The 16,032-nt window shown below is 40.1% G+C and overlaps 1 protein-coding gene across 6 annotated transcripts in view; it reads left to right on the top strand.

The window, feature by feature from the left end:
- Positions 1 to 16,032, top strand: part of LOC145442780 (uncharacterized) — a 290,597-nt gene that overhangs the window by 97,940 nt on the left and 176,625 nt on the right. For all 6 annotated transcript variants that reach the window (XM_080320766.1, XM_080320768.1, XM_080320767.1 and 3 more), the window contains one exon: positions 12,110 to 12,228. In XM_080320766.1, the coding sequence (XP_080176892.1) occupies positions 12,110 to 12,228 (119 nt within the window). The remainder of the gene's footprint in view (positions 1 to 12,109; positions 12,229 to 16,032) is intronic.

The raw sequence follows: 16,032 nt of genomic DNA, 5'->3' as shown, positions 1-16,032 counted from the left end.
AATATAGTTCATTGCAAACTTTGATTTTGTGGTTAGGAGAGTGATTTTTTGAATTTGTTGGTATGTGCAATATTGTGCTAATTAGTAGTATTAGAGCCGGTAACGGGATGCCGTCCAATCAACGTCGAGTATTTTGTCACGTGACATCTCTTAGCCAATCAGAACGCAGAACAATGTTGGCGTGGTTCTAATACGAGAGAGGTTTTGATTGCATGAGAAATTGCATAGTTCCAGTCCAATAACGCTGAGAAATGTTTACGTCACGATAATAATTACGTCATTATGATTGTTGATTGGCTTAGGCTTGCATGATAAATACGTCTTTATGATTGCGTAGTTATTATGAGAGCGGTATGAGAGATTGCATAAATGACGTAATCATATCTCAGCCGCTAGGGCAATCAACATAATGACGTAATCATTACATTTACCGCCACCGACACCGCGCCGCTATTAATAAATTGTCGCGTCGCACCGCCCGCCCCCACGCTATTACACATTTGTCGCCTCATTACCACCCGGTTATAAACATTTTATTCTACGTGATTTCAATAATTAATAAAAAATTAGTATCAAATCTCACAAACTAATATAAAAATTGGCTACTATTGTGAATATCTTATCATTGTTAGCAACTATCTCGTGTTGTTAATGAAAATAATTGGCTTAAGTTGGTATAAGCAACAAAACATGATTCAAATATTATTAAAATATTCCATTTTTTAAATGTTATTGTTTTGGTTCTAACTTTGGAATAATAATTGAAAATAATATTTTTTTTGGTTATTCATTGAAATCATCGTAGCTTATAACGGTGAACACTTTTGTACAACAAGCTCCGAGTTTAATTAGAATTAGAGATACACAAAATTCACACACCTTGCAACCCTTATGAAGGTGCATCGTATCATTACACAATAATAAACTTCATTCGATAGTCAACATTTAATTGTGACGTCATAAATTCGTATTTTGATTTTTTTTTGTGATGAGATAAGATTGTTTGATATGCAGGTCGCGCATGAAGCAGATCTCTCCACCCTGTACTATAGTAATGTGTTAGATGTGTACTCAAATGTATATTGTGAATAAGACCAGTTACGCTCCAGCTACCGTGTTTGTTAACCCGTTGTGAAATTTCTGGCGCCATATCTTCACCGTCACACTTATACTCAACGCGAACGCTACATTGTAGCCTAATTTCTTTATGTGTAACGTGCAAACATATAATGTGTGTCTCTCAATTTCCTTTCAAAATCCATATGATACAACAGCTGGCCTCTACAGGGAATTAACTGAATACATTCTTACCCAATGGATAGTGTCGCAGTGCCTTACCGTATGCACTACAAAATGCTATCATTTTACAGTAATAATGAGACACAATCCTAAGTAATAATATCAAAAAATTGCCTAATATAATGAATATCTTGAGATTTTTTGCGTGAAATTAGCAATTTTCTTGTGTTGTCATTGTTTCACTACCACTGATTATTCTAATAATATTGTTGCTTTGTGAATATCTTATTAATTTTTTAGTTAAATTTATCAATTATCTTGTGTTGTTGATGAAAATAATTAGCTTGTACAAAAGACGTTCACTATTATAATTTACACGATTTCAATGATTATTAAAAAATAAGCTAATGCAAGTTTCCAGAATGCTGATGCTAGCTATGCTATTGGAGCCTTTCCAAATAGCAATACGCAGTATACGGTTATCGCAGATGGATGCAAAAAAATCCTAATTCTCAACAAATTTGAATTGTCTAGGAATCGTACCTATTGCGATATCAACTCTCCTAATTTTGTTGTATTTAGGGCTATTGCACAAGCTATCTCTAATATGCTGCAATATAGACAGCTTCGGACTTGTCTAGGGCAGCGGTTCTCAACCGGGGGTCCGCGGACCCCTAGGGGTCCGCGAAGCAATTTCAGGGGGTCCGCGAGACCTCTAAATTTTTTAAATGGTTGATAACCTAATTTTTATTTTATTTTTTATTTTGAGAAAGCATGAGGCAGTTTCGCACCACAACTGCTAAAATCTCATGATATCATCATAATAATCGCCTGACATGAGCTATCGTTGCGTGGAAATTCATTTTCATTGCTCATTTTCCAATAACCTGCTGATACAAACATATATTGCTGTTTAGAGACGTTTTGTTGGGGTCTGTGAAAAGAATAAAAATATGGAGATAGTAACGTCAATAAGGGTGACGTCGTTAATGTCTGCAAAACCTTCTCGATTTGAAGTTGTCTTGTCAGTCTCATCAAATTAGTGAATATGAACAGTCGTTTGAACTGAAAATCTCCGAAATGTTTCCCTAATTTGTCCCAATGCATGGATTGAAGCCTCGCCACACGAAATCCATTTTATCCTGTGATATACCGCATAACCACTATTTGAACAGTTTATTCGAGTTACAGAACTTGAATATACAATTGAAAAGTATATAGGCCTACATATTGAAATGACAAGACTATCGTCGGCTGACACTCGTCATAAATCGGACAATGATATACCTGCTCTTAAAGCTCGGCTATTAGTCAGATTATGCGCATTCTTATCGCGGATGCCCTATCGACAAGGCTGTTTTTTTAGGAACAAGGAGTGTTTCGTTGCTATCAAAGCATTACGCTCCAGCCCTGAAATTGTTATCACCAGTTATATTGGTATGCAGCCTTGTCTTGTTAATGTTCAATTGTTCATGGTCGAAAATGTTTGCTCGTCAATATATATGCAAACCCGAACAGAACAAGTCGTTTCATAACAGGCTTTCTAACGTTAGAAAACTTGGATCCATTATTCGGCGAATGAAACTTGTCTATGCTTTTAGATTAGGATTTCGCTTTGACGGTAGAAACTCTCTGCGGGCCGATCAAAATGCCGTCGCGGACCGAATCCGGCCCGCGGTTCGTATGTTGCCCGTCCCTACGGTAGATGCTGGGCGTGATATGTTCATGAAATATATGTTTCCTCATTTTGGTGCCATAAATGTTGCGATTACACCAAAACTATCATCGGAAGCGTTATGCGTTAATATTGAATTAGCCGCCATCTATATTTGTGGAAATGGTTTTTGGCACTACTCGTTCATATCAGAACGAGGACGAGGATTTCCAAGACACGACCACGTACTTCAAGAAATACAGAAGCAAAATTAGCTTCGAAATATTAAAAGTCTCCCAATTTCTACATAGATAGTATGATGTTATTTTCAAGAAAAATCATTTATTTTGCTGTTTCTCACAAGCCTCCAGTTCATATTTGCACAAAACAGATGAAGGTTGCACCATAATTGAACTAAAACTTGAGGGGGTCCGCGAGGGTCCGTGACGGTCATAAGGGGTCCGCGAAGCCAAAAAGGTTGAGAACCACTGGTCTAGGGTATTCACTTCCCGTCAACTAGCTTTTCAAGACGCATTGATAAGCGCGCCTATTTAATTACCTAATTCTCTTGACTGTCTTTGAATATTTTATCGACTATCATAAGGAACATTCACTCATCGCTCATCATATATCTTACATTGACTTCAACATCAGTATAACGGAACTATAACGAAATATTATGTGTATGACAGCTTTGGGTGTAAATCAAGAAGTAAGCATAAAATAGGTGTATGTAGCAGGTTTTCACCATAATGTAGGGGGCAAATCAACAATTTTTGTATATTGAATGTTTGTAGCTCTAAGAAGATGTTCGTATGGGAGACTACGATTATATCTTCGAGAATATCCACATAACTAGCATATCAACCGGAACTTTTAGGTCCGTTTACCGATAGAAACCACGGAAATACCCCATCAAAAGCAGCGTATTAAGCTTAATCTTGCCTGTTCCATCAAGCTCCGTACACCTTGATCTTTTCGGATATATTAGCATTGCGCATTATGCAACGTTCAGCGTTGGATGAACATTCCTAACAAAGGCATAGATGTCCCCAGGGAACCAAGCCAACTTCGCTTCTATTCTTCTACATTGTTTGCAAAGCACGGTATTTTGTAATTCCATGAGACTTCAGTGGTTCTAGAACACTAAATTGATGAGAGGTGAATAAACCGTCCATTAATTTAGCATAAAGTATATGATATTTATAATATTTAAAGCTTACGTCGTTAAACAACCCCGATATGATCATACAGCGAAAGTATAGCGCTACATATCGAGAGCTTTATGCTGCAAGATGGGCAATTGAGCATTTCGGGCATTACCTTTGGGGGAGACCATTTATTCAGAGGACTGAAAATTCGTCATTTCGCTGGCTTCTCACTTCGTGCAAACCCCGTGTTCCTTTGGTGGCAAGGTGGATTGCGTTTCTGAGCAGCTATGATTATATGGTAGAACATCGTTCGAGCGCGTTGCACAGGAATGCTAATGGTCGATCCAGGAAGTACCGTAGACGTTGTGAGCGAGAGGAATGCTCGGACTGTTGTGACTTGGCGGAACCTCAAGCAACAAGAAGTGCTGCGGTCATCGTAGGAAGCTTGCAGCAGGTTGCTTAAAAATCTGCATTAACATGTATAGGCCTACCATAGATTTGTCAATCTGGTTGCGGTCATACACTATAGATAACTAACCTACGGATAGATATACAACACCGGTCGTCACGCTTGCTTGCTCGGAGCAAAATACTGCTCTACAATCTGAACGCAACGTAATTGCCAATCCCACAGCTGACGACCCGAGCGCTCAAATTAAATAAAGTTGGTCTTATTTGAAAGCTACTGTCGCACTGATTCTGAATATGTACATTACAGTCTCATCAGGACGATGGAACCACCTCGAAATACACCGCAAAGTTTGAAAATCGATATTGTTCTGAACAATCGCAACCGTGCAAGGGGCATTGTTATGGCCATTGTGATGCGTCGTTGCGATTGTTTAGAAAAATGCCGATTTTCGTACTTTGCGGTGGATTTCGAGGCGGTTCCATCGTCCTGATCTGATTTTAATGTATATCTTCGGAATCAGTGCGACAGTAGCTTTCAAATAAGACCAACTTTATTTGATTTGAGCGCTCGGGTCGTCAGCTGTAGGATTGGCAATTACGTTGCGTTCAGATTGTTTAGCAGTATTTTCCTCCGAGCAAGCAAGCGTGACGACGGGTGTTGTATATCTATCCGTAGGTTAGTTATCTAGACATACCAGAGTTGGATCAATTACATTATTTCAGTTCAATTACAATTACAATTACTTTCATGAATGTTTCAATTACATTACAATTACAATTACTTCATGCTAAAAATATCAAATTACAATTACAATTACTCCTTGCATGCTTCAATTACATTACAATTACAATTACAATTGCTGCTGTTGAACATGTAATTGAATAATCATAAATTCAACCGTGCTCCTTGACAACCGTAGCGTCGTATTTAACAACAATTCAAGTCTAGTTCAGATTGTGTGGTAATAAATGCGTTTATGTGCGTACATAGTATGCTATGTGAGATGTCATTGTGACGTAATGTAAGCGTGTTTTGTATGCTTGGTAATTATGGCTCACGTAATTGGAAATGTAAAATGTTATTTACCTAATTTCCTATGGGTTAGGATTAAGGATAGGGTGTAGTATGCCGTTGAAAAAGTATTATAACATATGCACGTGTTGGATTTGCGTATATAGTATATAATTAAAGAAATAATATTATTTTTATCGAGGGACGTAGGAATTAGGATGAGGAGTGAAAACAAAACCGTGCTTTGTCAGATAAGACGTTATATAATACCCAGTGGTCTGGTTAGTTAGCCAGACGAAATAACGATGCAGCATCGTGATCTGAAATCGTATTGTAGATTGCCAACCCACGGATAGATGCCCAAGATGTGAGTCACGGATGAATGCACCGACAATCGTACTGCAGAGCCGGCTAAAAGCAGCAAACTTTGTGGTCCTAGAGCTGGCGATCCATGCGTCCAAATTCGATGCATCTGTTCTTTATCGTAAGCTATTGATGTACTAATTCCGAAAATACAAAATAAAATCTCGTCAGGGCAATGTAACTGCTCCAAAATAGCCGTTTAAGGCCGACTGTTCTGAAAAGTGAGAGCGCTGCAGCAGCATGACCACAACAATTACCAATTACGCCTAGCGATTGTTCAGAACAATGCCGATTCCCAGACTTTCACGACTATTTTGGGATGGTACCATTGCCTGAAAATATACTTTTATTGCGGAATCAGTGCGACACTAGCTTTCGATTAGGACCATACATATCAAATTTCGACGCTTGGATCGCCAGCTATGGGAATATCAATTCTGCTGCTTTTAGCCGGCTCAGCAGTTCGCTTCTCGGCGTATTCAATCGTGAGTCACGTGTTGCGAATCCATCCGTTGGTTCGTAATCTAAAAATTGTATACAATGGCAGCCTAGGCCAGCATAGCGGTAAAAATAGAAAAAAACTTCGCCCGCAAGGGCGCAGTCAAGGGCTTCCGCGAATGGATCCACCAAATTCCTTGTCGACATTTAAAGAGAATGCATTATAAGTCAATTATTTTATATGTGCTTGTCAGGTCTCAATAGCAATTTAATGTAATTGAAATTGTAATTGAGCAAAATTTTTGTCAAATTACAATTACAATTACATAAAATAAAAATGCTTCAATTACAATTACATTACAATTACATTGAAAAATGTAATTAATTACATTCAATTACAATTACAAATTACAATTGATCCAACTCTGATACATACACAGACAAAAATGTGAAGAAGCTGCAGATGAAAGACAAGGACTTGAAAATTGTCATTTCCATGAAGGAAACAATAGATAGTAGACCGTGAACCGTGGGCCGTGATCGTACTCGTAAGAAATAGACACTTACGTGACCTTTGACACGGACCAATCAGATGGCAGTGTGATGTAAACAAACCGCGACATAGGGCAAACTTACTATTTGTGAGCTCTTACTCTATGTCAAAAAGGTGAACGGATGAAGTCATAGTTCAATTACATTGTATCAGGCATATCTGATTTTGATTAATGGTAATAATATAGATCTAGTATGTATTTACAGTAATTCTGTTCACGGTTTTCTATTCAAAATACCCTACTACACCCAGCAATGAAGGCAATTACGCAGCAGTATTTAACAACTTTTCGGGTGAAGCAAGAAGTGGAATTTATTGCTACCAGTATTTGTATACTGCAGGTTAGCGGTACTGAATAGCATATGTTAGTGGTGGCTTTAGTCAGAATAGGTTGTGGTATTAATTATGCGCGCTCAAAGCTATTTAAGGAATCCTATAAGTTTCCTACACGCTACACGGCCACTACATCATATATAGGCTACCGTATGTAAGTAGTAAATTCCTGATTTTTTATAGCTTTTTTATTGAATCTATCAATACAAATGCCGCATAAACACTGTTCCTATGGCCGTTGTAACAGTGACAGTCGCTACCCAGACCGTAATCCTGATGTGCAGTTCATACCTTTTACAAAGCCAAAAATACGCATGGAAGAATGTAAAATATGGATTAAGGCCTGCCGACGTCCTCATAGTCAGCTAAATCCTGATTCGATTAGAAGATTCTCGTATGTATGCTCCAAGGTACATTGTCCAAAAACCAAACCATTGCTTGAATTATTAGTCTAGTTCTCCTTACCTCAGCATTTTCACAACCAGATTGGTCCTACGGAGCAGTATCCCTATCCAATACCACATGATGGTAAGGAAATACGTTCAAGAAAGAGGCGTAAAGCAGGCAACAGGTGATTGAGTATGTCCCCATTCCCAACCTACCATTTTCTTATTGAAGGTATCCAAAATCTTTGCAAGATACACTATATCTGTTTCCTAAAATGATGTAAAATTATCACTTTTTACCTTCCATTTTCAGCAGTACAAGTCTTCCGAGCAAGAATCAAGATATGCCTGACGAGCCTAATGAAGTGCAAGAGATAGCAGCGGAGATGGTTGAGATACCTCATTCACAGTATCAGCCTAGTCAGTCAGTTAAATCATTCAACAAGCAATCAGTGTATTAATTTAACATGGAAAACAATGTTGCAGTAGTTAAAGATTGCGTATGTACGGCTGGCAATATTCTTTGTAGAAGTGGCATAGGCGAGATAGCATGTCTTGAATTGTAGGAATATCTGGATGCACAATATCAAAACTAGCTCGGTGTGTGGGAATAATGACCCGTCTCCAATCTTTGGTTTCCAGATCAGTACTACGAACCATCTACTTCTCTCTTTTCCACTCGCATCTGCAATATGGAATCGTAGTATGGGGAAATGCATGTACAACATTTTTGTGCAGAATTCGAACCCTGCAAAACCGTGCGATACGGCTGATCTCATCTGTATCTTTACGTACCAATTTATCGCCTTACTACCGTAAGCATCGAATTTTGCGAGTTGATGAACTATATCGCTTCGAAGTATCAAAAGTTGTTCACAAATATTTTTCCAATAGTCTGCCTCCTGTGTTTGATGACTTTTTCATACCTGCTAAACATGTCCATTCCCATTACACGAGATCTTCGTCTAAAGGAAACGTCTACTTACCCCAACCCAATAGCAACCTAACTAAGAGATCTATCGACTACTCGGGACCTATCATCTGGAATGCATTACCATCACATATCCGTGAATTGCCTTATAATAGATTCAAAAAAGCCCTACATGATCACATCTTGTCGTTACACTAACACTGTTACCCTACCTCGCCCAGACATTGCTTCATTGATCATTTGCTACCATTGTTTAATTTTTTTCTATTTTCCTTTCTTAACTAAACATTTTTTTACAGCCAGACTGTTTGTTCTGAGTCAAGTGTGCTGGTGTGATCAGACTGGATGACCTTCACGGTCTTATCGATCATTCCTATCTAATACCGAATACCGTGCACGCATATTTTCTGTACCACCATCACTGCCGTTTGTTATGTATTTTGGTTCGATGAAAATAAAGACTCTCTCTCTCTCTCTCTCTAAGACTAAGGGTGGAGCCCAATTCTTCTCCTCAACTGAGTACTGCTTAAATGCGAATCTCCACTCAACTAAAAATCGATTGGTACTCAGCGTTGAGTGCGCGCCAATTCTCTCTGCTCAGTTAAGCATCGATTTACAGACGGCATTTTCCGAGATAGCGTTGCCAGATTTATTTTCGCCTTCGACCGGACACGCGTGAACGATTTTCTCATGACAACACGACGCTGTCGTCCCTATTTCGTCACTGATCTACGAAGTAGACGCAGTTCTCACTGATTTATCTCAATGCAATGAATAGCCTCAGCTGATCCACACTCTTTGAAGATGACCCAATAGAGATATATACTTACTTGAAGGTACCCGGAACGTTCCTATGCCCCACAGAAGTATATTTGCAAGACGTTACAAACCCATTCGAAATTTATGAAGATAAGTTTCACAGCAGGCGAACACGTCAGTGCAGGCCTGAAAGAACAAAAAGATGCATCTATATCGTGAGAACAAATTGAAAAATTAACATATTTTCAGGATTTCTTTCCAATTCTCTTTGAACCATTCACTTTGCCCCTCTACCATTCAACTTCCCGAAGTATACCCAGACCCACCCGACATTTTCTTCCTTAAATATTCAGTATTTCTCGTTTCCAATAGCTTATTGCTGCTATCGTCTAAATTGGCTTGAAGTTATAGCGACTCCATCCCAACACTGATATTACCATGCAGGAACTCTATCAGCTGATCGAGGTTCATGCTACGGGCCTGTTCAAGATGCTTCGTCTATAATTGTGGGAAGAGCATGCGCAATATTAATAATAATCGTTAAGTTATATTTTTCATCTGAACAAGTCACACACAATGTAGAATGCGATAAGACACAATGCGATGTAATGAACAGATATGAGGATATCGAACGACACGCAAGAGCGATCCTTTTTTTATACTGGTCGACATCCACCTCGGCGGCTCGGCCTAGAGTGCCTGATGTCACAGTTCTTTTCGATGTTGATCTTTTTGAAGCCACGGCCCTTTCTAGTTCTTTCCATTCCTTGTGAGTGCTTTCTTTTCTCGGGTCTTTTGTTGTCGCCGTAAGAACGGTGACGGCGGGGGTTGCTAGCGCAATGAGACTGCAGAAGTTACCATTCCGGTATACCGAAATGCCGTACGACAAGAAGTCGAAAGGTTACAGAAGATAATTACAAATACAATTATAAACACAACATCCGTCCAAGCGCCACTGATGTCATTCGCTCAGCAGAACCTCACATCACGAAATAGTGTGTACCTATATACGACAATACCGGTACTCCGGTATTTGGCGGGTGTTGCCTGCAGTTGGCTGCTCGACCGTGAAAATTGACCCTTAAGTCTGGTGGTGCGCTGACTTAGATTTGAGTGCCGATCTGGACGCATTTGAGTGTGAGTATACTTTTTGGCGTGAGTTGAGTAACGAAATCGTTGCTGAGTAGAGAATCGCCACTCAGCAGAGAAATTGGGCTCCACCCTAAGAGCTCACAAATAGTAAGTTTGCCCTATGTCGCGATTTGTTTACATCACACTGCAATCTGATTGGTCCGTGTCAAAGGTCACGTAAGTGTCTATTGAGAGATAGGGTGTATTGGCCTGGATTGAAATGCGATGTTGTAAATTGGATAAAATACTGTTCTTTGTACACCAAATCAAAAACTTCTCATGGGGGTCACAAGGCCAATTTGCAGAAAATGTTATGTGCTGAGCCATTTGACAGAACTTCTGTTGATTTCATGGGTCCCTTGAACGAGACGGAATCGGAGGTTATAAGTACATTATGGTATGCACTGACTACTTCTGAAAATGGGTGGAGGCATTCCCGTTGAAAAACTTGCTGGCTGCTTCTGTTGCAGATGTACTTGTGACTGAAATTTTCACCATATTTGGTGCGTCGTCTATAATCCATACAGACCAGGGTGTACAATTTGAATCTGACCTTTTTAGGCAAATGTGTATGATATTTTATGTTGATAAAACTTGCACTACTCCCTATCACCCTAGATCAGACGGGCTCACAGAAAAGAACTATCGGGTTTGTCTGCAAATGCTCAGAAATTTCTTGAACAGTGCCCAAGACAATTGGGATGAACATTTACCTTATTTATCCATGGCTTACAGGTCATCAGTGCATGCCTCTACTGGTTAAACCCCGAATTGTTTGTTTATACGCAGAGAGATATCCTGTTGATAGCATATTCGGTAAACCGCCACGTAACACTGCCTATCGCTGTTATACTGAGTTTGTCAAGTGGTTTGACATTGCCAGTGCTGATGCTTTTGCGTATGCCCGTGAGCAACTGAGTAAGTCTGCTATCCGCCAGTCTAGAAACTTCGATCCATGTTTAAACTTTTGATTCTTGAAACTGGTAGTTTGTGCTGGTACTTCCATCCACCCGCAAAGTCAAAATTTAGGTCGGGTTGGACCGGCCCATGGCTAGTGTCAGAGCGAATTGAACAATTCCTCTATCGGATAAAACATGCGGATTCCGAACGATATCGCATTGTGCATGTGGATAATTTACATCCGTACGTGAATGATGTTGACGCACTTCCATCACTGGAAAAAGATTCAGTCGGCGAGACCGACATCGCTGTTTCAGAAGAGATACCGAGTGTCCTGCCCGGCCGTAGCAGACAAATGCCCTCCCGGTTTGATGACTATGTTATGTGAAAGAGTTTTTTTTCGCTTAGCTCTTGTTGCTTGGTTATTGCTTGTTTTTGTTGTGAGAGTCTACTTGAGTAGCACCTCTTAAAATTGATGGGGGGTGATGTAGCAGTCCTCGTGCGCCCCCTATCTGGGTGGACGCCTTCGGGATGCTCGAGTGATTTCATGCGAGTTGTGTCTTTTTGTGTTTGGTCTCATCGCTGCCGGATTGATTAGTACGACTGAGCGAATAAACCCTCCTATCTGAGCAAAGGCCTCTACACAATATATCCCACTCGTCTGCACTGTTCTTTTATTTCTGGATGGATCAGACTTCAATCTTCGAAATACATGCCTTATATCAAACTCATTGAAAAGTCTGATTGAATCACCGAAAAATATTTCTATATTTAATTAGAGTTCAATGGCAACGTTACCTGAATCCTTTCTTCATCGAAGTGAATCGCATTTATATATTTATTTTCAGCATGTAATTCCACTATCATCAACGACAGAACTTCGGGCAAGATCAAGTCGCCCAACCATCCGAGGAACTACCATAATAAAGCATGCTATGTGTGGAATATTACAGTTCCTGAACGGGCGGTACGTAAATACAGCCTTAGCTTCTGGAGGGCATATGAGAAATATAGAGCGAGTAGCTGTAGGCTTCGCCGTTTTGTAGTGTTGTGACAGCAGATATGTACTAACGTCCGGTGATCAGCATCAATATCTGAAAGAAGTGGCGAGGCTGATGAATTTCATGCCGAACTTCTATCCATGCTTTGGTCCGTGATCAGTAGGGTTGTCCAAAATTTGGAAAATCCTAAAAATCCCCCGTGATTGTGTCTCATTCCATAGATTATTGATAAAGAAAATGAGCCTGAAAGAAGCTTACGGGAAAGCCGTTAAGATTTCGAAAAAAGCGTTTGAAAGTAGCTGCCCAAGAATGGGCGTGCCACCGACCATAGAACGGCGAGAAGACTGGTAATCAAATAACCACGGTTCTTGATTGGGTAATCAGCTATACTTCAATGATCACCGCAGCAACAGCTTGCTGATTATGTGTTCAAGGAGTTTGCTACCGGTGGGGATTCTGAAAGCGCGTTGTTGGTAGGTTCGCAGATGATGATTTAAGATTAATTAATGACATGTTGAGGTACGAAATACATGATGAACAAACAACAGCTGCTTCACAAAAACTTTTACAGCATGACTGCTTTATTGTGAAGGAAACGGCTGTAGCCTACTTGCCGTGTTTTCATCGAGAGTAAGCAAAGACGCTTATGCAAGTGGTGAACGAATTCCCCGTTTCAGAAGGGATCCATCATCAGTGAATACAAATATAAAGCTTGACCATGACACTATACCTTGTGTGATCTTATTGGACCCACGTTGTAGTATATAGTTGAAGTTTTGAATGCTCCAGGGATCGACTGAATTAACCGGTTATGCTTGGCAGTCATACTTACAGCTAATTGAATTCACATGTAAGTGTTGCCAAAGTCCTTGATGATGCTGCAGAAAAGAGGTGTAAAGTAAGCACAGACTAAGCTGGATATGATATCCAAACTATGCCGGATACTATGTAGTTTAGTCTGTGCTTTTCTGTACAACTCTTTTTTGCGGGATCAATAAGGACTTTGACATACCACTAGTAAGGGAAACTTATGAAAATCTGTGAAATATATTGTTACCAAACAATTTCTTCACCAATATGCTTGTTAAGGTGTGTAATAACATGTGTTAAAATGTTGAAGTTCAACTCTTGTGGGAAACCCCCCAAAAAGCTGTTAAATTTGACGAATTAAAAAAAATTAAAAAAAAAATTAAAAATCTTTATCGCCCATAAGTAACTTAGGACGTGTTTAACAATGATTTTCCATGATTCTCAATTGATTGGTAACACTTATAATTCACTACAGGCTCTGCTTTGTGAAAAACGCCACAACCACTTTTATATTTATGCACAAAATCGCCTTCATTTCGCATAGCTATGTTCACTGCAGAGGTAGCCTATTTCACATGCAGACATTTCATGCCTATGCCTTCCTCGGACTCAACATCATCGTAACTACAATTATTGCATTATAGGGTCTTTACATACTCCACAGGCTGAAATGCACGTGACCTCATTCTTCTTGCAGCTGTATATTCGGTTGTTGCAATCTTTATGACAACTATAGCTTCTGAACTGCAATAGCTCATCAGGCTCATATCTATGCACGCCTATTGTCCATCCGTAATCGCTGGGGTTCGGAGACAAGTTCTGTAAAAGAATCAAATCCCGGGTCTGCAGGTACGTACACGCGGAGTGAACGTTATGAAGCTGCACCCTCTGTTAGAGGTAGTGTTTCTGGTTGTATCACTGCTGTCGCTGTCTTCCTTGAGAACATGTATGTTTTGGTGAACTGCTGTAACCATCAAAGACCACAATGACATTCTGAAAGCAACGGCCCAGATACTGCACGTAGCTTGGGTAATTGTTGGCAATTCCCTGTCATATCTGACGTTGACCCCACTTCACCATGTTCAGAAGCCATCCACCATCAATTATGAGGGTCCAGTATGGTTGATTAGTCAAATCAAGTGGTTCAGTTAGGGCCTACAAGGTTGTATTCGAACATTTTGCCTTGGTAGCCTTGTTCATCTTCTGATTTTTGTTGCTGAACAGGGACAGCGGGAAAGGAGTGAACTCATACTGTAAACTTGTCGCAACATCCATATCCCGCTGGGTGAAAATGACCAGTCGGTTGAACAACTTCAATCAGTCAATGTGAATGTTTTACTCGTATACCTTAGGACATTTTCTTTGCGATGACAGACCTTTTACCCAGGGTTGTAACCAACTCATAAGGCTCCGAGTCAGAAGTCAATCTCAATTTTATAGTTTTGACTCGAGTCAAGTCGATTCATTTTCAATTCACCACCGAGTCAAGTCCGATTCCAAGTCAGCGAGCAGAGGGTTGACTCCGAGTCATGGTATTATGGCTCGAGTCCGAGTCCAAGTCATTGTATTGATACTGCTCAGTTTCCAGTTAAAGCCATGCTAAATCCCCTTTTATATAACTCTGTTTGGTGATATCGAATGGTTCGCATTTCTAATGTACTAGTTTTCCTCACTTTTAGCAGTTTCTGGTCGCATTGTCAAGTACAAGTACTATTAGACGAAATTCCAATAGTTTGGTTACTTAATTACTATTCTTCGAAATTACCATAAAATGTTGGTCTTGGCCGTCTGAGTCTCGAATCATGTGACTTGGTTCGAGTCATGCGCAATGACTCAAGAAGTCGAGTCAATACACAGATCCGTATTTTTCGAAAATGACTCGAGTTAAGTCGAGTCATAAAAACCCTGCTTTCACCTTTGACATGACAACCATGGTCGGCGTCACTGACTTTTCATCCAGGTTGATCTGCATGGCCAATAGCCATCTTAAATTCAGCTGCTCCCTCAGTATTTCGACTACGTCATCAACCGTATACTTGTGAATCCAGTTTGGAAATACATGAGCAACCCCTTTTATCCATCGTTGACGAATGGCTTGATTTCTTCAAACCATTTTAGGACAAGTTCAATGGCCCCTGCATCTCGCTTCATTTGTGTCTTGGTAAGCTCTCTGTGAACGGGTACATGTCTATTGACGTCGTCCTCCTCCATTCACCGGTTGACATCTGACAGTGGGCACCAAACATCTGTGGACAGAAAAGCTGTTGCTCATTCTTCCTCTGCGGTTTCGCCATCGTGGTTCCCGTTGGCGGCCGACGTTCTAATGCAGTGGTTGTCAAACTGGGTGTGGGGGGTCGTGGAAGCATCTGAGGGGAGGCGCTAAGCCGCCTGAGAGAAATGATTTTCTTAAAGTCGGAATGAGTTTAATTTGTACTGAAACCTCCAGTTTCAACAATGGAAATAATCCCAATGAAGCCTTTCGATTTGAAATGTTATAATTCCGCCGTACCATCCACACACTCACTGATGCTAGATTTTGAGTGATACCGAACCTTGCACTAATCAGAAGATGTCCCTGAATGAAGTGTAACTGGTAAATGCGTGTAGCTGTCATTGGTTTTTGATTTAGGTTGTGGTCAGGTCCGTTCCAGCTAAGATCAAGTGGGGTAATAGAAAGGGTTAGGCACCAAAATCGCTAAAAATATCTATGTGCTACATGTTATCATTGCACATGGTTATTTTTAATAAACTATTCAACTGCAACTACATATTTGAGAAGTGTCTCAACAGCCATAATACCTTCCGTGCCACCAATCAATGCATTGGGGTTACAAACATTGGATGCTCTTTTTAATACTTTTCGATATGAGGATAAGAGGGGGGGGCGAAATTTTTTATCAAGGGGCTTGCCAAAAAAAGTTTGAGAACCGCTGATGATGGTCTGCAGGTGTGAAGCATCT

Source organism: Botryllus schlosseri, chromosome 7 (assembly GCF_051294905.1).
Source record: "Botryllus schlosseri isolate E-star chromosome 7, Bs_hap1, whole genome shotgun sequence".
NCBI lineage: Eukaryota > Metazoa > Chordata > Ascidiacea > Stolidobranchia > Styelidae > Botryllus > Botryllus schlosseri.
This window is presented reverse-complemented; position numbering and strand designations above follow the sequence as displayed.